Source organism: Musca autumnalis, unplaced genomic scaffold (genome assembly GCF_047663935.1).
Source record: "Musca autumnalis isolate F117 unplaced genomic scaffold, ASM4766393v1 scaffold_2, whole genome shotgun sequence".
Lineage (NCBI taxonomy): Eukaryota > Metazoa > Arthropoda > Insecta > Diptera > Muscidae > Musca > Musca autumnalis.
This window is the reverse complement of record NW_027411755.1, coordinates 185,587,753-185,613,462: the sequence shown is the minus strand read 5'-3', so window position 1 is coordinate 185,613,462 and position 25,710 is coordinate 185,587,753. Positions and strand designations below refer to the sequence as shown.

The window sequence follows — 25,710 nt, the reverse complement described above, 5'->3', positions numbered from 1 at the left end:
AACATTTCTTCTTTTCCTAGGTATAATTTGGGGCTTCCTTACCGGTTTGGTGACTCGATTCACGGATCATGTTCGTGTTATTGAACCGATTTTCATTTTCGTCATGGCTTATCTGGCGTACCTAAATGCCGAAATATTCCATATGAGTGGTATTTTAGCGTAAGTCTTAACATTGCTATGTTATTTTTTTCTCCAGTCGGTATGTTATCTGTGTGTTTCTTTGTCCCGTCTTTACAGCATTACCTTCTGTGGCATTACCATGAAAAATTATGTCGAATCAAATATATCACAAAAATCCCATACTACCGTCAAATATGCATTGAAAATGTTATCAAGTTCCTCTGAAACTATCATCTTTATGTTTTTGGGCGTTGCCACTGTCAATAATAGTCATGTTTGGAATACATGGTTTGTCATATTGACAATTGTTTTCTGTTCCGTATTTAGAGTTATAGGTAAGTAGTAACATAGCACAGATATAGAGAGAGTTATGGTAGAGTTGGAGAGAATGAGTGGTGGAATGTTAATAATGTTTTTTTTTTTCTTCTTTTATTCCTTCCAGGCGTTATCATCCTATCGGCAATGGCTAATCGTTTTCGTTTACACAAACTCTCCCGTGTCGATCAATTCGTTATGTCATATGGTGGTTTACGTGGTGCCGTCGCATTCGCCCTCGTCTTATTAATCGATGAAACAATAGTGCCTCAAAAGAATATGTTTGTAACCACTACAATAGCTGTGATATACTTTACCGTGTTCGTGCAGGGCATCACCATAAAACCTCTGGTCAAAATTCTAAATGTTAAACGAGCCAATAAACGTAAACCCACCATGAATGAGCGTATCCATGAAAGGGTGAGTTTAAAGAGTAACTTTTGTTTTTCAAATAATAAAAATGTTAATCATGTTTTTATGATTTTAGTTTATGGATCATTTAATGGCTGGCATTGAGGATATTGTGGGTAAAACTGGCAACTATAATGTGCGTGATAAATTCAAGCGTTTCGATAATCGTTTCATTCGTCCACTATTGTTGAGAGATCTTAAGGTAAGGCAAAATAAGCAAAAACCTCCGCAATATGCCTTTAAGGGAAAGGTAGGCGTACATGTTGTGTCACACATCATACGCCATGTGGTATTCCGAAGTAGGAGAATGGCAATTTTCTAATAATTCCTTTTCCTCTTCTCCTTCCAGGGTGCTGAACCAAAAATCATTGAAACCTATTCCAAATTGACAATGCGTGATGCCATTGAAGTTATGCGCCGTAACCCCTCAACGATTGGTCAAATAACTGGCACCGAATCTATGAGTGCCTTATTTAGAAATTATACCAATAATTGCATTGGTGGAAGGTGGGCACCACCAACTATATATACAACCTGGTAAACGAATTTTAGTCCATCATCTAAATTCCAAAAAAAAAAAAAAAAAAAAAACATGAAAATTTGTTTGTGTAATGTTGTAATGCTGTTTTCCTTTTTCGAATTTCGTGTTCGTATCTTTGGGCAAATCGTACTTAAATCAGCTGTATAATGTCGGCACCCTGTATTCCTTATGAAAAACCAACACACAACAAAAACCAAAATAGCCAGCATTTTGTGCATGTGATGGCAAATAGATTTCTCTTTGTTTGTTTCTTTTCATTCTTCTTTCCTTTTTATGTTAAAGTTGAAATTTATTAATTATAAAATTGAAATATTTTGAAACGAGTGTAATTCGTAACTTAGCATGCCCTCCTAGAGCCTGTGTCTTTTTCAATAACATTTCCCCCCTACTAACTACTCAAAATTAGTTTTTATATGCAAATCAAGTCACATTTGAAGAAACGTTGATCAACATTAACAGAACATTAAAATGTTACATTAACAGTGGCTGTTAATAAGGACTTTTGTAGTGACAGTGGCAGTGTCTGTTAACAGTCTGTTAACAGGGGCTATAAAACACAAAACAATGACCTTTAAATAAATAAACAGAAACTGTTAATACATTAACAGTGGCTGTTAATACATTAACAGTGCCTGTTAATACATTTACAATGGCTGTTAATACATTATCAGTCGCTGTTAATACATTAACAGTGGCTATTAATACATTAACAGTGGCTGTTAATACATTAACAGTAGCTGTTAATACAATAACAGTGGCTGTTAATACATCAACAGTGGCTGTTAATACATTAGCAGTGACTGTTAATACATTAACAGTGGCTGTTAATACATTAACAGTGGCTGTTAATACATTAACAGAGGCTGATAATACATTAACAGTGGCTGTTAATACTTTAACAGTATCTGTTAATTCATAAACAGTGGCTGTTAATACGTTAACAGTATCTGGTAATATATTAACAGTATTTGTTATTATCTTAACATTGTTTGTTAATACTTTAGGAGAGCCTGTTAATACATTGACTGCATCTGTCAATACATTAACAGTACCTCTTAATACATTATTTTTATTTTATTTATTAATTATTTTATTTTATTAACAATTAACGGTCTTCGTTAAAAAATTAACAGTGTCTGTCAATACATTAGCATTGTCTGTGAATGCATTAACAGTGTATGTTAATATTTTTAATTTTTCAAAATAGTCTGGCTTAATCCCTTATGTTGTTTTAATATTTAAAACAACAAGTTTATTAGTGGAGAAGGTTTGGCATTGTTCGCCAAGGGGTAAGGCAAGGAAGACTAGTTTCGATAAACGCCACCAATGTTCTATGTGTATGTTAATATATTAACAGAATCTGGTACATAATTACCAGAATTTGTTAATACATTAGCAGTGTCTGTTGATTGCCTGTTAAATTAGTAACAGTGTCTGTTAATGTATTAATAGTGTAAATTTATTAGCAGTGTATATTAACCTATGAGTAGAGTCTGTTAGTAATTTCACATTTCCTCCCAAATGAATGTGCAATGTATGTGAATTGGTCGAAATAATCCCTGTTAATGCTTCCGTAATTTTTCAGACGTATCGGACATCCGACATTCGGTTTTCTGTGCACTTACTTAGATGGCCTCATATTCTAAACATAGCATTTCGTTCCAGAAACCGAACTGAGAATAGACTTTTAAATGCGCGGGTCTTCTAATTTACTTCTGCGATATTATGGGATATCATCTTCAGCTTGGTCTTGCCAGCGAAATTTTAACCTTCCATAGTAGCCATCTTTATTCATCTTGTTAATATAACTTAGCCAAGGCAAGTGTTGTAGCTTGTTAAGTTTTACTATATCGATGTATGGCGTCTGGCACAACTCGTGATCCACACGACACCGGTAATTCACCGTTAAACGATATTGGTTCATACATCTTTCGAAGATGTTTTCTCGCAGGTCCGTCCTGCCAGATGTTACGAGTTTCTCTACGTATTATTGAGTTTGTCGAGGAAGAAGCAAAGCGTTTGCTTGACACACTCCTCGATCTGAAGGTCAGGGGACTGGGTACCTCTTTTTGCTAGTTTATGATTTCTTCTTCCTTTTTTTTCCTGTTCTTTCTTTAGGCTTTAGGCTAAAGAGAGTATATACATTTTGATAAGACAAAAATGTGCCTCATCGAAAACCCATGTCCGCACGTCTGTCTAACTGGCTGGAGCGCACGATAACTCACAAACGATTGAACCGATTCGGTCTAAAATTTGGTCGTCTTAATACATTGTCCAAACTTAGATCTAACTCGAAGATGGATCACATTGGCCCACTCCCTTGTATACTACCCTCCAATAGGTCAACATTTTTGGCTAAAAACGTGAGCACTATAACTACCGAAACCCCTACGGCCATCATGTGTAGCTGCTGGAACCCACAACAACTTTCGAACTGGATACTGCGTTGGTCCAAACTTTGCATATCGTAATATTTCTGCGAATCTCAGAGAAAAGTTCGAGAGGGTGCTTGTCGGTTCATACCTTCCGTTACCTCCCCCATAAATGTTCAAAAATATTCGGTAAAATGGTACTTTAGAGCTCGTGATATTTTGTCCAAACTTAGTTTGAGTTCGAAAATGGGTCATATCGATACACTCCTTAGGTTGGGTACCTGGCTCACAAAACTAAGGTCAGTTCGAGGATTATTTCGACATTTTTACCGAACCTACTCTTTGTAGTTCTATTTACAGCTACATTATGTTTTTTGTGGAAAAGTCCATGCTTCCTGACAAAAGTTCTAAATTATACGGTGACCGACAACAATGACTGGTTGGTGCGATATCTATAGAAATAAATGACCTCAAATTAAGATCAACTTCCAAAGTGGATTATGTCGTTATACATTTCTCTATTTTATTGACTTGTCTGAAGAGAATTTTAAACAGAACAAGTAAAAAAGTATCAGTCGGCTTTGCCAACAGAGATATACCCTCAGCCTGTGTACATTGAAACAATTTTTTCCCAAAAAACGTATGTATTTAGGGGGTTTTACCCCCTGTTTATGTATTTCGAAACGAAAATGTGTGCGCATGAAACACACCCAAACTTTAGTTTTGGGAATATTATTTCCTTTGCTTTTGCTTCAAACCAAAAAACAAATTTGAAAAACATGCCCAAATTTAGTAGTTTTTCTTACGCATTCATTTTCTTATCGACATACATAAACAGGCCCTTAAAAATTTTTGGCCTTTGAACCGACAAAAATGTTGATTAGGATTGAAGATCAAAAGTTTTGCGGAGGAGATACTAAAATTAATGGATCGACATTGACCATTATGGAAGTGGATCTCAAGCCACTACATATGGTGCCAAAGGGGGTTTTTACACCCTTCGGGCTGTTTTCTCAAGAAGTATGGACTTGCCCCTGAAACAACTTTTACCATCGTAATTGAGGCAGAGAATGTAAGTTGCTTCCATAAAAATCAAAGCGATTCGATATCAGGTCTTCAAGTGAACTTATCCGAAATTTTGTGTGGGAGGTACCGGATGTAGTGGACAAATATAGTCCATATTTAAACCTGATCTATATCTGGTAGATATATTAGAATGTGTAAAGTATGGACCAATTCGGCCACTCCCTCCAAGAGTTACCGTACGAACAATTTTTCCGAACATTTTGGAACTTTTGTTGGGGGAGATTCCTGAAGGAGTGGACCGATATGGCTTATCTTCGAACTTAAGCTATGTTTGGACAATATATTACTGAGGCCAAATTTTGGACCGAATCGGCAGATCCTAGAGTTATCTTGTGCTCGAACCACCTCACACGGTGTCATAGGGGCTTTTTTTCAACTTTCATGCTATTTTCTCAGGAAGTATGGACTTGCCGCTAATGAAACTTGTACCGTCGTATGGGGGCAGTGAATACAAGTTGCTAAAACGAAAATCAAAGCGATTCGAGAGATGGCCCTAAACTGAACTTTTCCGAAATTTTGTGTGGGAGGTACCCGAAGGAGTGGACCGATTGAGTCCATATTGAAACCTTATCTAAGTCCGGTACAAATTTTACGATGTCCAAAGTATGGACCAAGTCGGTTACTCCCTTCAAGAGTTATCGTGCGCACACATTTTCCGAACATTTTCGAACTTTTGTGTGGGAGGTGCCGGAAGGAGTGGACCGATAAAGCCCATCTTCGAACTTAAACTAAGTTTGGGCAAAATATTACGAAAGCCGAAGTTTGAACCGAATCGGTTCATCCCTTCGAAAGTTATCGTGCGCTCCAGCCAGACAGACAGACGGACGGACGGACATTGCTCAATCGACTCCAAATTGTCTGAAACAAATTTCGTTCAAACATACTTGCGGTCTAAAACCATTATTTCGATGAGGCACATTTTGGCAGTATGAAAGTGTATATACCCTCGTTAGCATAAATGCTGAGGGTATATAAATTGTACACACCAACAAATTTTGTACCTATTATTGAAATATTTGTTGCATAAGAAAATATGTATAATGCATAAATTTTGCATATGTCATATGTTTCGATTGCAATTTAATCAGAAGCCAAAAATATGCCCAGTCCCAAAATTTTGTCTAGTCACATAAGGACCAATTTTTGCTGGGTCTTTGGACTCCTGTAGGATTTCTTAAATTCCGAATCAACCCGTTCACTAATTTCAGCTACTGTCTTAGCAGTCACTGTTAATATTCATATTTGTACATCCTATCCATCACAGTCGTCTATACATTAAAAGTAAAAGTTTATGTTATGGTTAAAAACGAGTTCAGTCTTCAGAAACACCTTTCTCTAACGTATTTTAAAATTATCATTTTTGTTTTACATTTCTCTGGACTTACTTTTTTGTCTATTATAACTAAACAACTCTCCCTAGGATGCCCAAAAGAATCCCAAATAATTGTATGTACTTTGTTTTTTTTTTTTTTTTATTTTTATTAAACCTTTAATTTTCCTTCACTTTAATTTTAGAAAATATAAATGTAATGTCTTGCCAACCAACAAAACCAAAACGAATACTAACCTAAAAATATTTGAACAATTAACAAACAAATATAAATGTCAATTACTAAACACCTTGAATTAGACGAAAACTAAAAAAAAAAAACAAATGCACTGAATATGCTGAAATTCGTTTACTTTTTCTATTTAGAATTTAGTTCTTTTTTTCTTACGTTTTATTCTCCTAGCTTACTTTTAAAATTAATATGTATAAGTATATTTAGATATAAGTAACTATTGGATGTATGAATGTTTGTATATATACGGATTCTAAAATGCAACTATGAAAAATGGAAAAATTAAAGAAAAAAATTAAACAATTTGAACAAATGGTCCAGATAATCTAAAGAATTTCGAATTTTTCACTAATGACAATCTTTTTTTACAAGTTTTTTTTTTAATTTTTTTTCATATTAAACTGATTTTTCTGCACAATCTTTGACAACTTTTTAACCTTAAATTGTATACGAAGCAAGTTTCTATTGTAATATCGAAATAAGCATTAGCTATATATTAAAAAAAAATCACCAAAATATCTTTATATATTTTTAACACCATTTCTTAAAGGTTAAGACGTCATGTCATTACAATTTTTTTAAACAACTATAGTTGCATTTTAGACTCTTGTTCAAAATTATAAATTACCACTGAGTATTGTTATTAACCAAAAGAAAATTGTAAAAAATGCTACTACATGGTTAAATGTTATATTGTTAAATAGAGGAAGAGAGGATGTAGAATTTTAAATATTGAATTAAGTGAAATCCTGTTCTTCCTCTCTCACTGTAGTATATTCGTTATATATCTGACTATTTATTAATATATGTTCCCTTTCTTTTTTTTTGAACCCTTTATTCTACCAACCTTTTAGCCCCAGTCTTACCAATTTAGACAATACCTGTTCACGCAACTTGGACATGCATGAATTGGATTATAATCCATCGAAAAAGGACTTAACCGATGCTAAAATTCATCACTTATTGGCTGAAGAATTGAAACCATACAGAAGGGTACGTAGTGGCAATTTTTTGAGTACTTTTAATTGAAAATTTTTTTAAAATAAGTAACAATATTAAATCATTTGATTTGACATGCATAGTTATGTTATGTGTTGCCAATATACACACATACACATTAATAAAAGCTGAGATGTAAAATGGAGCACTAACCAACATTAACCGTGTTTGATAGTTAACACTGACAGCTTTTACATATTGATAAGTCAATAGTGTGTGTTAATACGTTAACAGTGTATGTTAATACGTTAACAGTGTATGTTAATACGTTAACAGTGTATGTTAATACATTTACAGTCTCGTTTATACATTAACAGTCTCTGTTAATATATTAACAGCTACTGGTATATATTAACGATGTCTGTTAAGACATAACATTGTCTGTTAAGACATCACAGTGTATGTTAAGACATTAACAGTGTCTGTTAATACATGAACAGTGCGTCTTATAATACATTGGCCGTGTCTGTTTATACATTAACAGTCTCTGGTAATGCGTTAACAGTCTCTGTTAATACTATAAAGGTGTCTGTTTATACATTAACAGTGTCTGTTAGTACATTAACACTGTCTGTTGATATATTAACAGGGTCTGTTAATATATTAACAGTGCCTGTTAATACATTAACAGTGCCTATTAATACATTAACAGTGCCTATTAATACATTAACAGTGCCTGTTAATACACGAAAAGTGCCTGTTAAAACATTAAAAGTGCATGTTAACACATTAACATTGCCTGTTAATACATTAACAGTGCCGGTTATTACATTAACAGTACCTGTTAATACATTAACAGTGTCTGTAAATACATTAACAGTGCCTGTTAATACATTAGCAGTGTCTGTTAACGCATTAACAGTGTCTGTTAATACATTAGCAGTGTCTGTTAATACATTAACAGTGTCTGTTAATACATTAAAAGTGCCTGTTAATACATTAATAGTGTCGGTTAATATATTAACAGTGTCTGTCAATACATTAACAGTGTCTATTAATACATTAACAGTGTCTGTTAATACATTAATAGTGTCTGTTAATACATTAACAGTGTCTGTTAATACATTAACAGTGTCTGCTAATACATACAGTGTCTTTTAATACATTATCAGTGTCTGTTAATACATTAATAGTGTATTTTAATACATTAACAGTACCTGTTAATACATTAACAGTCTCTGGTAATTCGTTAACAGTGTCTGTTAATGTGTTAACAGTGTCTGGTAATGCATTAACTGTGTCTGTTAATACATTAACTGTGTCTGGTAATACATTAAAAGTGCCTGTTAATACATTAACAGTGCCTGTTAATACATTAACAGTGCCTGTTAACACATTAACAGCGCCTGTTAATACATTAACAGTGCCTGTTAACACATTAACAGTGCCTGTTAATACATTAACAGTGCCTGTTAATACATTAACAGTGCCTGTTAATACATTAACAGTGTCTGTTAATACATTAACAGTGTCTGTTAATACATTAATAGTGTCTGCTAATACATTAACAGTGTCTGTTAATACATTAGCAGTGTCTGTTAATACATTAAGAGTGTCTGTTAATACATTAACCTTGTCTGTTAATGCATTAAAGGTGTCTGTTAATACATTAAAGGTGTCTTTTATTACATTAACAGTGCCTGTTAATACTTTAACAGTGCCGGTTAATACATTAACATTACCTGTTAATACATTAACATTACCTGTTAATACATTAACAGTACCTGTTAATACATTAACAGTGTCTGCTAATACATTAACAGTGTCTGTTAATACATTAGCAGTGTCTGTTAATACATTAACAGTGTCTGTTAATACATTAATAGTGCCTGTTAATACATTAATAGTGTCGGTTAATATATTAACAGTGCCTGTTAATACATTAACAGTGCCTATTAATACATTAACAGTGCCTGTTAATACATGAAAAGTGCCTGTTAGAACATTAAAAGTGCATGTTAACACATTAACATTGCCTGTTAATACATTAATAGTGTCGGTTAATATATTAACAGTGTCTGTCAATACATTAACAGTGTCTATTAATACATTAACAGTGTCTGTTAATACATTAACAGCGTCTGCTAATATTGTTAACAGTGTCTGTTAATACATTAGCAGTACCTGTTAATACATTAACAGTGCCTGTTCATACATTAACAGTTCCAGGTAATTCGTTAACATTGTCTGTTAATGTGTTAACAGTGTCTGGTAATGCATTAACTGTATGTTAATATATTAACAGTGCCTGTTAATACATTAACAGTGCCTGTTAATACATTAACAGTGCCTGTTAATACATTAACAGTGCCTGTTAATACATTAACAGTGCCTGTTAATACATTAACAGTGCCTGTTAATACATTAACAGTGCCTGTTAATACATTAACAGTGCCTGTTAATACATTAACAGTGCCTGTTAATACATTAACAGTGCCTGTTAATACATTAACAGTGTCTGTTAATACATTAACAGTGCCTGTTAATACATTAACAGTGTCTGTTAATACATTAACAGTGTCTGTTAATGCATTAATAGTGTTTTTTAATACATTAACAGTGCCTGTTAATACATTAACAGTCTCTGGTAATTCGTTAACAGTGTCTGGTAATGCATTAACTGTGTCTTTTAATACATTAACAGTGCCTGTTAATACATTAACAGTGCCTGTTAATACATTAACAGCACCTGTTAATACATTAACAGCACCTGTTAATACATTAATAGTGCCTGTCAATACAATAACAGTCTCTGGTAATGCGTTAACAGTGTCTGTTAATGTATTAACTGGCACTGTTAATTTTAATACATTAACAGTGTCTGTTAATACATTAACAGTGTCTGTTAATACATTAAGAGTGTCTGTTAATAAATTAACAGTGTCTGTTAATACATTAACAGTGTCTGTTAATACATTAACAGTGTCTGTTAATACATTAACAGTGTCTGTTAATACATTAACAGTGTCTGTTAATACATTAACAATGTCCGTTAATACATTAACAGTGTCCGTTAATACATTAACAGTGTCCGTTAATACATTAACAGTCTCTGTTAATACATTAACAGTCTCTGTACATAATTTAACAGTATTTGTTCACACATTAATAGTCTCTGCTAAAATATTAGCAGTAGTCTCTGTTAATGTATTAACAGTCTCTGTTTAGACATTAACAGTCTATGTTAATACATTAACAGACTCTGTTAATAAATTTACAGTCTCTATTAATATATTAACTGTATCTGTTAACATTAACAGTCTTTGTTAATCCATTAACAGACTCTGTTAAGATATTAAAAGTCTCTGTAAGGTAATAGCAGTCTCTCTAAGACATTAAAAGTCTGTGTTAAGACATTAATAGTTTCTGTTAATGCACAAACAGTGTCTATAATACACAAACGGACAGTGAGGTTACTGCTAATAAATTAACATACACTTGGATGAACATTTTTTATCTCAGCTCTTATTATATACAAAACATGCAGTTGAAGAATGTTTAATATTTTATGTGTATTAATTATTCCATAAATTTTTTATATTTAAAACAATTATTATAATATACTTTTTAATATATATATTTACTTAATACACCCTTAGTTCTATGACGCTCAAGCCAACCACCACTCACTCACTATTTAAACACTTTTCAGACTCTAATTTAGTAAAAAATAATAACACATATACACCCAACTATACACTCTTACAGATACTTTTAGTTTTAAGTTTAAGTTACTATTTAAAAATATATATTATTGCTCTTAACATTTTAATTTGCTAAATATTAAAAAAAAAAAACATTTTTATAACTCTATTTTCTTTTTTTGTGAAAAATATTATTAAAATTAATAATTTTTTCTTTTTTCTCTTTATATTCCCCCCTCGACCTTCCCACATCGACAAAAAATCGAAATCGAATCCTATTATTCATTTTAATTATTTTCAATTCATCACCAAACATTTTTTTGGTTGACTTATTTTTTGGAAACCACGTCTCAACCCTTCAACCCCCTTCATCATATAAAAACTGCTTTATAAATGTTTCTTTATGATTTAAATCGAAAATCAAAAATTGTACAAAATTCGAATTTTTTCGATATCAACTCCAGGCCTCCATACAAATGGTACGAACTAAAAATACGAAAAAAAAGTTTTAATGTTTATTTTTTATTTTTGTAATTTGTAATCACAATTGGTTGTTAATGTTCTATAATTCTGCTCTTTGTATTTTATTTTAATTTTTGGAGATTTTTATTATTTTTTTATTTTAAGTTCCTTTGTATTTTTTTTTAATTTTACGCATTTTTTTCTTCAAAACCTTTTGATGTTTAGTGCACAAATTCTGTGGTCTTCTCTACTTATTCTTCTTCTACTGCATCTTGTCTAATAATAATTGTCTGCAAATGCTACTAACATGTTTCTCAATATTTTTTTAATATTGTCCCAAATGATTCAGATTTCTTCTAGTAAAGGGGTATTTCCTGAGAATCAATTTCAAACAATATGCAAACATATTACACCAACTGAAGATGTATCTGCTGGGAGATAAGAAATACTATTTATATACCACCAAATAGAAGACTGCAAGAAAGAACAATTTGAAGACTTTAAGGAGCGACTCTTTATACGCCAACAGAAGAAAGATTTTGAAGACGGTCGACTAACAGTATGACGTTTTTGTAGGCTGCTAGAAAATGGTTCTAATACACTTATAGAAAGAAGTCTTTATAGCCTAAAAATGGGGAAGTCATTATAGACGAGCAGAAGGGATAACACATAAGAAATCGAAGACCCTGAAACAGGGAGTTCTCCGAAAAAGTTTACCCTTTCTACCTTACCTAAAGTCCATACCCTCCAGCCTGCATGGAGATAGTTATGTGTGCAGATGTTTGTACGAGCTTGACGTCGTGTCTTATTGTGATGGCATATGTGATAGATTAGATATATACATAGCTGCCTAAGGGAACCACCGTGGTGTAGTGGTAAGCACGTCCGCCTTGCACTCCGAAGGTCTGCGGTTTAGTCCCTGACCAGAGCATTAATATTTTCGATGTGGGCAAATCCACTCAGCGTAATCTAGGCGACACTTTCCGAGCATTTGAGCCATGCAAAATTTCTCTATACAAGTGGTGTTTTAAGACAAACCGTTCGGACACGGCGATAAAAAGTAGGTCCTATCATTGAGCCAATATGAATCGGGGAGCACTCATTGATCTGAGAGAGGTTTCCCTCTTCCCTTTGAGGGTGTTGTGGGAACTTATATATGTATGTAATGTAGCTACCTTAGCACAGCTCTTCCATTTGAGAAATATGAAAATATACGCCTAATGCCATGCTCATCGCCACCTGGACGACTGAAATGAGGCTCCCTCTGAACATGTTGGTCAATGGTGTCCTGATTTCGACCACTATCTACCCCAAGATATTGGTTGCATGTTTAAGTGGTACGCGCAACTCGCGGCCAGGTCAGTAGTAAGAACAAAGTCCACAGGTACCTGCTTGGCAGCACTGTCAAAAAACCTTCTTGACCTCTTTTAGAGAAATAGGCCGGCGCAACTTAGGTATGCAAATGTTAGCGCTACACAGTGGAAGAATATTCAAACATGCCAGAATGCGGTTGTGCCTCATGCCTCATGACATCAGTGGATCATCTTCATGAGTATATGGAGATTTTACCGGTGCATCAGAACAACGAGCTGTTGTAGATGCAATTCCTGCTTGGCTGTTACCGCTGTGAGCATCCCATTCCGGATCTATTGAACAGACACCCCCCTGGCACGTCAAGTGAAATATACATGATCTAGAGATAGAGGTCAAAAGGTACAAGCGAGAACCTCTAGATCAACGAGCCAATCAGGCAGGTTTGAATAGCATTCACACTGCCAGGTCAAAGGTACAGTGTGAATGCCGTACCCGTAGACCACCCCCATTCATTGCAGGAGATGAACGCCAGCTGCCAAGGCAAACACAAGTAGTTTTAGCCATGTTAGTTTTAGCCAAGTTAGTAAAGTTAAAATCCGGGGGCCACCATGGTGCAATGGTTAGCACGTCCGCCTTGCACTCAGAAGGTCTGCGGTTCGAATCCCAGGCCATCCAACATCAAATTTTCAACGGTGGCAAAATTCCCCCTCAGTAATGCCGGCGACATTTCTTGAATATTTAAGCCATGAAAAACTTCTCTACAAGTGGTGTCGTAAGACTCGCCGTTCGGACTCGGCAATAAAAAGTAGGTCCCATATCATTGAGCCAATATGAATCGGCGTGCACTCACTGATATGAGAGAAGTCTCCCTTGTCCCTTCAGGGATGTTGTGGGAACATATGTATGTAAAATCCGGACATCCTCAATTCATTTTGGGCCCGAATTGATGGGCGAATTTCAACACATTCTGTGTAGGACTTCGCTAGATATCAATTTTTCATATCATTAGGTCATAAAAAGCTCGATTAATTAAATTAATTAAATCTCACAAATAATGGCCTTCGCCCCTAAAAAGGCAAAAACCTAAAAAAACAAGTAAAAAAGTATCAGTCGGCTTTGCCGACAGAGATATACTCTCAGCCTGTGTATATTGAAACAAATTTTTCCCAAAATACGTATGTATTTAGGGGGTTTTAAAAATGTTGGGCGTTTGAACCGACGAAAATGTTGATTGGGATTAAAGATCAAAAGTTTTGCGGAGGAGATACTAAAAGGAATGGATCGACATTGACCGTTATGGAAGTGGATCTCCAGCCACAACATATGGTGCCATAGGGGGTTTTTACACTCTTCGGGCTGTTTGCTCAAGAAGTATGGACTTGCCACTAAAAAAACTTTTGCCATCGTAATTGAAGCAGCGAATGCAAGTTGCTTCAACAAAAATCAAAGTAATTCGATATTAGGTTTTAAAGTGAACTTATCCGAAATTTTGTGTGGGAGGTAACGGAGGGAGTGGACAAATATAGCCCATATTTCAACCTGATCTATATCTGGTAGATATATTAAGACGTGTAAAGTATAGACCACTCCCTTCAAGAGTTACCGTACGAACAATTTTTCCGAACATGTTTGAATTTTTGTGGGGGAGGTACCTGAAGGAATGGACCGATATGAGTTATGCTAAAACTTAAACTATGTTTGGACAAAATATTACTAAGGACATATTTTGGACCGAATCGGCAGATCCGTTCGAGAGTTATCTTTCGCTCCATCCACCTCACACGGCGTCATAGGGGTTTTTTGCAAGTTTCATGCTATTTTCTCAGGAAGTATGGACTTGCCCCTGATGAAACTTGTAACGTCGTATGGAGGGCAGTGAATACAAGTTGCTAAAACAAAAGTCAAAGCGATTCGAGCGATGGCCCTAAACTGAACTTTTCCGAAATTTTGTGTGGGAGGTACCCGAAGGAGTAGACCTATTGAGACCATATTGGAACCTCATATTGCTCTGGTAAAAAGTTTACGCTATACTAAGTATGGACCAAATCGGTCACTTCCTTCAAGAGTTATCGTGCGCACAAACTTTCCGAACATTTTCGAACTTTTGTGGGGGAGGTACCGGAAGGAGTGGACCGATGTAGCTCATCTTCGAACTTAAACTAAGTTTGGGCAAAATATTACGAAAGCCAAAATTTGAACCGAATCGGTTTATCCGTTCGAGAGTTATCGTGCGCTCCAGCCAGCAGGACAGACAGACAGACGGACGGACATGGCTAGATCGACTCCAAATTGTCTGAAACACATTTCGTCCAAACATACTTGGGGTCTAAAACCATTATTTCGATGAGGCACATTTTCATCGTATCAAAGTGTATATACCCTCCTTAGCCTAAAGGCTGAGGGTATAAAAAACCAACAGAAAATAATTTTTATAGAAGGCCCAAAAGGAAGTCTATAGACGACCAGAAAGGATTATTTATGGACTACCAGAAGACAGTCTTTATAGACTACCAGAAGTGAGCCTTTACAAACGACCAGCAGCGAGCCTTTATAGACGACCAGAATGTAGTCATTAAAGGCGACCAGAAGGGCGTCCAACAAAGATTTTTTGTAGAAGATCAGAACAGAGGGAGTCTTTATAGACAATCAGAAGGAAGGGAGTCTTTATAGACGACAAGAAGCGAGTCATTATAGACGACCAGAATGGCGTCTTTATAGACGACCTGTAAGGAGTTTTTATATACCACCAGAAAGAAGTCTTTATGGACGACCAGGGAGTCTTTATAGACGAACAGAAGAGAGTCCTTATTGACTTGAAAGCAGTTTTAATAGATGACCTGAAGGGAGTCTTTATAGACGACCAGAAGTGAGTGTTGATATTCGACTGGAAGGGCGTTTCTTTTAGACGACCAGAAGAGTGTCTTTATAGACTATTAGTAGACGACCAGAAGTAGAGTCTTCACAGAAGGGAACCTTAATATACGATCAGGAAACGTTCTAAAGACGACCTCAAAAGGTTTTATAGACGACCTGAAAATAGTATTTTATACGATAAGTTGGGCGTATATATATAGATGACCAGAAGGGAGTCTTTATTGGCGTATTTATAGACGATCGGATAAGGTTCTAAAGACGACCAGAATGGAGGCTTTATAGACGATCAGAAGGGAGCCTTTATAGACTATCAGTAGACGACCAGAAGGAGAGCTTTTACAGACGAGTGGAAGGAAATCTTAATATACGATAAGGAAACGTTCTAAAGACGATTTCAAAAGGTTATATAAACGACCTGACAATAGTCTCTAATACGATAAAAAGGGCGTATATATAGATGACCAGAAGGGAGTTTTTATAGAGGACAAGAAGGGAGTCTTTATTGGCTTACTTATATACGATCAGATATGGTTTTAAGGACGACCAGAATGGAGTCTTTATAAACGACTACCAGGGAATCTTTATAGACGAACAGAAGAGAGACCTCACAGACTTTAAAGCTGTTTTATAGACCACCAGAAGTGAGTCTTTATAATCGACTAGAAGGGGTTTTTTTAGACGACCAGAAGAGAGTCTTTATATACTATCAGTAGACGACCAGAAGCAGAGCCTTTACAGACGAGTAGAAGGGAATCTTAATATACGATCAGGAAACGTTCTAAAGACGATTTCAAACGGTTATATAGGCGACCTGAAATTAGTATTTAATACGATAAGAAGGGCGTATATACATATAGATGACCAGAAGGGAGGACAAGAAGGGAGTCTTTGTTTGCGTATTTATAGACGATCAGATAAGGTTCTAAACACGACCAGAATGGAGTCTTTATAGACGATCAGTAGGAGTCTTTATAGACGATCAGAAGGGAGTATTTATAAACGACCAGAAGGGAGTCTTTATATTCGACTAGAAGGGCGACGTTTTTAGACGACCAAAAGAGAGTCTTTATAGACTAGCAGTAGACGGCCAGAAGGAGAGCATTTACAGACGAGTAGAAGGAAATCTTAATATACAAATAGTCTTTAATACGATAAGAAGGGCGTATATATAGATGACCTTAGTTATATGTATAGATGGCTTACTTATAGACGATCAGATATGGTTTTAAAGACGATTAGAATGGAGTCTTCATAGATGATCAGAAGGGAGTCTTTATAAACGACTACCAGGGACTCTTTATAGACGACCATAAGCGAGTCTTTGTAGACGACCAGAACTGAGTCTTTATAGACGATCAGAACGACCGGATGGGAGGCTTTATAGACTAGAAAGCTGTTTTTATTGGTGACCAGAAGGGAGACTTTATAGACGACCGGAAGATAGTCTTAATAGCCGACCAAAAAGGAGTCCTTATAAATGAGCAAATAGGAATCATTATAGATGACTAGAAGGGTGGCTTTTTAGACGACAACACTGGGCAGTTTACATGCACCTCAATGGTTCTTTAAATACTAGCAAAATATAGTCTTCGTAGGCAATATAAGGGAGTCATTAGACGATTCAAATAAAGTATTTGAACTCAATTCTTTTTTTTTTTTGTATTATTTTATTTGCTTTTTATATTTTATTTTCTTTTTTATTTTCACTTTTAAGTTATTTTTACTTTTAATTACATATTTATTTTTATTTAGCATGTCCGTATTATTATTTTATTTGATATTCTTTCATAGCACCGTTTTAAACAGTTGACGTTCCATGTTTTCAGCACAATTTAACCGTTTAACTAAATTTAACTACTACTCAAATGCTAACTTTATTAATTATTAATTTTCTTAAATTGTATACTTCTACTTCTGTCCAATGGTTAAAAGATATTTTTAACTCTGCTTTATTCAGGGATTTTCTTAGATTTGTTTAAAATCATTATATAAATTAGAAAAGTCATAATATTATTTAGAAAAAACAACCAAAGATGGACTAGTTTATAGATATGGGATTACTACAGATAAGATTCTAGCATGTGGTCAATAAGAAAAAGATTTGCTCCCAAACCCTTTTCTAGAGCTTAACGATCTGTGTCATGTCGTTATTGTTCTTATCCCAAAAACCACCAAAGATCCGCCAAGAAATTAATGATCTGTTCCAGAACCTGCAAGAATCTACAAATTTTCTACTACGATAAACATTTTCCCTTTATGATATCGAAAAAATAGTAAAAATTAATAGATTCTTGCATTTCTGTTGTAAAGTAAGATTATGCGCCTGAAAGTATGCTCTTATTTTTATTTTCCGTTTATTGTACTATGGTTGAAGAACAGATGGGATAATTTCTTGAATATGTAGTTCTAAGTGGTTTTACTCCATTATTCAGGAAAATCGATTATCCGTAATGCCTCCGGTCCCGACCATCACGAATAATCGAAGAGCGATTGTAGTTTTTTTGTCAATTTGTCAACAAATAGTGTTACTCTTGTAAAATTTGCTAATCATAAATAAAACCTTTTTAGTTGGCCGAAACGTACAAACATGAATTATATATTGGTTACTTCTACCTGCTTTCGATAGTAAATAGCGACCGTTAAATATTAACGTATTTAAAAGTTTCACTTATAGAAACGCTATAAAATATACTTGAGAGGAGGTGGTTCGATGTGAAGTGTATGTATGTATCACGTGAGAGTAAAAAGAATGGGCTATTCGCCCGAATAGACGACATTCCAACTCACTAGTACCAATGATTTCAATCATTCGGGGTCGAACGTTTTGCTGGTTTTAGACCCCAAGTATGCTTGGACGAAATGTGTTTCAGACAATTTGGAGTTGATTTAGCAATATCCGTCTGTCTGTCTGTCTGGCTGGTGCGCACGATAACTCTCGAAGGGATCAACCGATTCGGTTCAAATTTTGGCTTTCGTAATATTTTGTCCAAACTTAGTTTAAGTTCGAAGATGAGCTACATCGGTCCACTCCTTCCGGTACCTCCCCCACAAAAGTTCCAAAATGTTCGGAAAATTTGTGGGCACGATAACTCTTGAAGGGACTAACCAATTTGATCCATACTTTGCACATCGTGAAATTTCTACAAGACTTAGATGAGGTTCCAATATGGACTCAATCGGCCCACTCCTTCGGATACCTCCCACACAAAATTTCGGATAAGTTCAGTTTAGGACCTGCTCTCGAATCGCTTTGTACGACGGTACAAATTTCATCAGGGGCAAGTTCATACTTTCTGATAAAATGACCGGAAAGGTGCAAAAAGCCCCTATGACACCTTGTGTAGTGGTTGGAGCGCAAGATAACTCTCAAAACATAGTTTAAATTCGAAGATGGGATATATCGGTCCACTCCTTCAGGTACCTCCCCCACAGAACTTCAAAAATGATCGGAAAAATTTTGCGCACGATAATTCTTAAAGGGAGTGGCCGATGTAATCCATACTTTGCACATCCTAATATATCTACCAGATACAGATCAGGTTCGAATATGGACTATATTTGTCTACTCCTTCTGGTACCTCTCCCACAAAATTTGGAATAAGTTCACTTTAAGACCTGCTCTCGAATCACTTTGATTTTTGTTCCAGCGATTTGCATTCGCTACCTCAATTACGACGGTAAAAGTTTTTTCAGGGGCAAGTCCATATTTCTTGGGAAAAACAGCCCGAAATGTGTACAAAAAACCCCTATGTGACCATATGTGGCGGTCGGAGAGCATGATAACTCTCGAAATGTTCAACCGATTTGGTCCAACATTTGGTCTTCGTCATATTATATCCAAACTTAGTTTCATGGGCAATACCGGTCCACAACTTTCGGTACTTCTCCCTAATATTTAAAAAATGTCACTAAAATGCTAGGAAGATATCACTTGAATGGGGCAATCAATTTGGACCAAAATTTGGATCTCCTAATATTTTATCAAAATTTAGTTTAACTTTTAAAATGGCCCATATCGGTCCTTCCTAAGGGTACCTGCCCTACAAAAATTCAACATTTGTGTCTTAGTGCAGTTAATACCTAATCTACATTTTTGTCGGCCAGTTCAAATGTTCAAAAAGGGCCACAAAATTCTGAAGATATCTGTCCGTAGGTGAAAGTTTCACTTCACATTGGCTGAGGGTATATATATCTGTCGGCAAAGCCGACTGAACTTTTTTACTTGTTTTACAAAAAATGTATTTTGTATCCCCAACAAATTATGTATAGGTTTTTTATTAGGTTTATTTAACATTGAAATTCCCTAATTTTTTACTAAAAAGAACTTTGTTGTCGTTTTCTTAAATCTTAATCAAATATTAACTCAATGTCTATTTACACCCAATAACTACAATCGAACACGGTTATGACGAAAGTCCTGACGCTTTTCTGGCAATATCTAACTCAAATCAGTAGGATGGACTTGATAATTTCTCTTTTTGTCTTTAAAGCTGGCAATTTCTGTTTGTAACTTTAATTTAATTTCTAACGGCAACACTCCTAACATTTGCTCATCTCTATAACCGTTTTCGACTGTAAATGTACCTCTGTCTATCTATCAATATCTATTGTATAAATATTTCCGAAAAAAAAAATACAATTTTATTTGGTTTTTAATATCTTATCCTTGTTGTTGCATTTTTTTCTGTTCAAACTATTATTATTGATGTCACTTTTGTTGTTGGATTTTTCGCAAGAAAAACAAAGCAAAATGCAAAAAATGCAATTAAACAAATATCTGTTTTGCAAAAGTTTGTAGTAAACAAAAGAACAATTTTTAATTTTTACAGCACCGCCGTCTTAGTTATAGCCGTCACGCTGTAGATGACAGAGATCTATCGACGCAGGTGAGTAAGCAATTACACATTTAAAAAAAGTTAGAAGAATCATTTCCAATACAACAGCTTACCAGATAATATCGGAGTTAAACATTTTTTTAAAAAAAATTGCCGCCAATGTGGTTATCAATTGTTAGAAATATTTGCGTCTCTTCATGAGTTTTTGAGAAAACTCTGTACCATAAGTAAAGCTGCCAAACTATTGATACAACGTATATCGTTCTGATTGTTGTCGTAAAAAAGTTTACGTCGCCAACATACCATGTTTTTTGAAATATCTGTGGCGGATTATTTACAAAATAATTTATTTGAAGTCTGATGTAATCAAAGCTTTATGACAGCGATCAATACGATAGTCGGACTATTGATAGTTTGCCAGATTTAACCATAAGAACAAAACTAACTTTCCAGCTCGACCATCTAATCTCCATTATTGTAATAAATCATAAAATTTATGCGAAATGCCTTCGCATAATATTTTGTGAAATGCGTCGTAGCAAAAATATATATTTTGTGGCAAAATTACCTTAGCTTAATATCAGCATACATTTTCTGAGTATTTATCAGCCTTGTAAAACTTTTCATGGGACTCTGCGATGAAAAGGATGTTAGTGGGAAATATTTAATTTAAAATTTAAAAATCTGGTAAGCTGTAATCCCTTACCCACATCAACACACACATCTATATACAAAACGGCACCAACACCCAACAGTTTTCTTGGAATGGCCCCACTCCTAATATTTTCTACGGTATATGGATTCCTAACTCCCCCTCTCAATGGAAAATTCTAGCTAAGTATTAGATGTGATGTAGATGTTCCTGCCTAAAATTGTCTTTCCCAAAACATATTACAATTCCACCTGATTTTCTTTACAATATTTTCTTAACCAACACTTCCTTTTCAGGTTAACTATAAAATGCAAATGAATTTCCGACGCATGTTCAATGATCGTAAACATCACAAACGCAGTAAACGCGGTGCTAATAAGGTCAGAATTTGAATTTGAATCCTTTTAAATTTATCCGAAAAATTAATGTTATTCTCTCTCTGTTTCTGTTCACTAGGATGGCGTTAAACAAAATCATGTATCATTCCACGATTTCCAACAAAATGGAACAACGAAACAATTCTCGCACGGTACGAGTAAGAATGAAACAAATTTACGCAAAAAACTAATCAGAAAACATTCTCACAATTCACTTAACAAATATCGTAGATTAGAAATAGGTAAATGGCTTAAAAAAATTCATTAAAATCAAAATCATTTTTCTAAAAAAAAAAACAAAGACACAAAATTGTTAAAAACCAATGCAAAATGTTACCAATTAAGACAACCAAACAATTCTATAAAGTAAACCTTGCAGAATTGCTAGAAGCTAGAATTTAAGAAAGACTTTGACACAAGTTCTTTTAGATAGGATTTTAAGTTTTTCTTGTTGGTTTTTGTTTTTATTATAATTTGTAAGCACATTTTCATGTACTTTTGATTTTTTGAAAAAGAATTTATGTAAGTGATATGGTAACTTTAGATTGCCTATAAAATATCTATTTTGATCGTTTATTAAAAAAAACCTTCTGGTTGTCTATAAAGACTTCCGTCTTGTCGTCCATAAAAAACTCCCTTCTGGTCGTCTAAAGAGACTACCTTCCGTTCCAAAATAAAGACTTCTTTCTATTCCTTAATGAAGTTTCCCTTCGGGCCGTCTATAAAGGCTAACTTCTTCCTTCACACAAGAACTTTTATAAAGTCTTTATTCTTGTCCACAAAAACTCCTTACTGGTCGCTTTTGAAGACTCCCTATAATTCGTTCATAAAATTTCGCTTCGGGTCGTGTATAAATAATCGCTTCTAGTCGCCTATAAACACTCACTTCTAGCTGTATATAACAATTGCCTACAACTCGTCTTAAAATATTCACTTCTGGTCTTTTATAGATTCTTCCTTCTGGTTATCTATTGGGACCCCGTCTATAGCGACTCCCTGGTCATCCTTAGACACTTTTATGACCTTCGATAATTGCATTATGTGTTTGTATTCGTGCACCTTCAGCTCCACTATAAAGATTCCTTTTGTGCCTTAATGAAGTTTCCATTCGGAACGTCTATAAATATTTCCTTTTTCCTTCATACAAAAACTTTTATAAAGTCTTTATTCTTGTTCACAAAAACTCCTTACTGTTCGCTTTTGAAGACTCCCCAGAATTCGTACATAAAAACTCGCTTCGAGTGGTGTATAAAGAGTCGCTTTTAGTCGCCTATAAAGACTCCCTTCTGTTTGTATATAACGACTGCCTACAACTCGTCTAAAAATATTCACTTCTGTTATTTTATAGATTCTTCCCTAGACATCCTTAGACACCCTTATGGCCTTCGATAATGGCATTATGTGTTTGAGTTCGTGTACCTTCAGCTACACTATAAAAATTGCTTTCTGTTCCTTAATGAAGTTTCCATTCGGACCGTCTATAAAGACTTCATTCTTCATTCATACAAAATATTTTATAAAGTCTTTATTCTTGTCCACAAAAACTCCTTACTGGATGCTTTTGAAGACTCCCTATAATTCGTCCACGAAAGCTCGCTTCGAGACTCCCTTCTAGTTGTATATAACGACTGCCTACAACTCGTCTAAAAATATTCCCTTCTAGCCTTTTATAGATTCTTCCTTCTGGTTATATATAGGCACCTCGTCTATAGCGACTCCCTGGTCATCCTTAGACATCCTTATAGCCTTCGATAATCGCACCCTTCTGGCCGTCTATAGATACTTTCTTGTGGTAGGCTATAGGACTCCCCTCTAGTCGTCTATAATAACTGTAAGGACCCCATTCTAAACGTCTATAAAGGTTTCTTTCTGATGCCTAAAAATACACCCTTCTAATTATCCGTAGACTCCCTCCTGGTTGTCGATAATGATACTCTTTTGGTCGTCTATAGAGACTCCCTTCTGATGGTACATACAAATTTGTCGTCCATAAAACACTCCTTCTGGTATTCTGTAAAGACTCCCTTCTGATCGCTTAAAAAACCCTTCAGATCGCTTTCAAAGATTACTACCTTTAGTTCCTCAATAGAGTAGTCGTCCTTTTTCCTTTGTGTCTTTCTGTCAGGAAGCATAAGTCCATGTCATCGTTGTCATCAGAATCACAAGGACTAGCGTCGATGAAAATTTCAAAACAGTCCTCGAAGAACTATTAAACTTCACGTAAGCGAAAATTTTAAACATTTCTAAGGGAGGTACCGCAATGAGTTCTCCGATATAGTCCATCATCAAATTTGATTTATGTTTGAGAGAAATATTACGATGTGCAAACTTTGCACAATTATCGCGCCCACCAGCCATTTTAGTTTGTCACCGTGGTACATTTTTGAGTTTTAGCACCATTATGTCAGGAAACATAGATTTGCCCACAAAAGAGGCATTGTTGTAATCAGAATCACAAGGACTATCTTTTGTACAATTTTCAAAACTATCTTCGAACAGTCTCTAAACTGCACATAAGACAATTTTCACCCAAATCGGATACTCAATTCGTAAGTTAACGGGTTCATCTGTTGTTGTTGTAACAGCATAATTTAGTTTTGTGCTTATTCTGGCTCTGGGTCTATCTCCAGTTCTAGGAATGTGACTGCTTCGATGGGATGTAAGCACAGATCTACTGGAGTGAGTTAAGTAGATTTGGCAAAGCATTTGAAAAGTTGCCTGTCGTCCTCACCCTATAAGAATTTAGACGGCTGCACCATACCGAGTGTAGTTGAGCGAAAACTACTCTGGTTTGTCGTGCCAGCTGACGCTCCTCAGCAGGACCAAGGACAGCATTCAGACGATACTTGTTTATGGCACCTGCGACTGCATCTGTGTGAATGCTATTCAAACCTGCTTGATATGCTTGCTAATCTAGGGATTCTCTGTTAGACGTAAACGTTAGACTTCTCTTTCTAGATCATTAAGATCCCTCCTGACATGTCGGAGTGGATGTTCCTATTTACCATATGGTGATTAGGATGGCACTCACGGTAACAATTGAGAAATTACTGCAACGAGAGCATGCCATTGTGTCGCTGTACTAGAATAATGTTTGCCTCCTCATGTAGATTTTCCACTGAAGACATGCGGAGGTACCCTGTTACAGTTATCAGGGCGGCATTTTGGCAGCATTGAATTTTTTTCCATCGCGTTGCACTTCTATTCGCGGACCACACTGGCACCGCCAAGTGCCTTCGGCTAGGGACTTGACTTCTTCCTACATCTCAGCTTATCGCAGATAGTTGTGACATGCGTGAACATGCTGTCGAATGTGACCCCTAGAATATTGAGGTAGTTAGTGGTCGAAATGCTGCCACCATCGACCATGACACCTCTGCAGTCCATGTGGTGAACAGAGTGGCCGTAGATTTAGTGGCGGATATTCGCATATTCCCAGCGTGGAAAAAGGTGGTAAGGAGTTTAGCCTTTCACAAATGATATCGGAGTAGGTACCTGACGCCGAGGTTGTATAATCATCCCCATACGTTACGATATCAATGCCGTCTGGTGAACTCCCAGTTTCACTATACGGAACATGACTTCTTGATCCTGATTTCCACGTTTGACTCGCGTCCACCCATAAATTGATTATCCAACGTATCAAACTTGATCGGAGGGTTGTCTCCTCGATGTGCTCAAACAGCGTGGAGTGCTTCACCATCACTGCTCTATGACATGACTTGCTCTGGTATAAAACCTTCCGCCAGAAACTTGTCGGTACAGGTCCACGCCTTAGTATAGCACCCATAAAACGGTACCCTCATATTTTCGGTATTTTGAAGGTTGTGGCCTCAATATTCCATCGAAATGGCTGAAATTTGGTATTTGGTCTTCATTTGGGGCATTAAACGTTTCATATGAAATGACATGACTTGCTCTGGTTGAGTCCTCGACTAATATGTGTGGAGATGGCGTGTGCTGTGCTGCTTACGGAACCCATGCTGATGATCGGCAATTGGATAACTATTTCTGACGCTGGGGAGGACTAAAGCCTCAAGGGCCTTTGTTACGGGCGACAAAATCAAAATTGATCTGTACGACCTGACCATTTTTATACCATCCAACATAATATGGAGGGTATAATTAAATTTGTCATTCCGGTTG

At 35.6% G+C, this 25,710-nt stretch overlaps 1 protein-coding gene across 50 annotated transcripts in view; it reads left to right on the top strand.

Moving 5' to 3' along the window:
- Nhe2 (Na[+]/H[+] hydrogen exchanger 2) overlaps positions 1–25,710 on the top strand; it is a 323,901-nt gene that overhangs the window by 224,708 nt on the left and 73,483 nt on the right. For 22 of the 50 annotated variants that reach the window (XM_073970332.1, XM_073970356.1, XM_073970353.1 and 19 more), the window contains 9 exons: positions 21–159; positions 238–455; positions 563–855; positions 923–1,048; positions 1,196–1,353; positions 7,262–7,400; positions 20,530–20,586; positions 21,484–21,567; positions 21,644–21,716. In XM_073970332.1, coding sequence (XP_073826433.1) covers positions 21–159; positions 238–455; positions 563–855; positions 923–1,048; positions 1,196–1,353; positions 7,262–7,400; positions 20,530–20,586; positions 21,484–21,567; positions 21,644–21,716 — 1,287 coding nt within the window. Of the gene's footprint in view, positions 1–20; positions 160–237; positions 456–562; positions 856–922; positions 1,049–1,195; positions 1,384–7,261; positions 7,401–11,514; positions 11,530–20,529; positions 20,587–21,483; positions 21,568–21,643; positions 21,717–25,710 lie in introns of all 50 variants that reach the window. The other 28 variants (XM_073970324.1, XM_073970341.1, XM_073970336.1 and 25 more) reach the window with 2 other exon arrangements.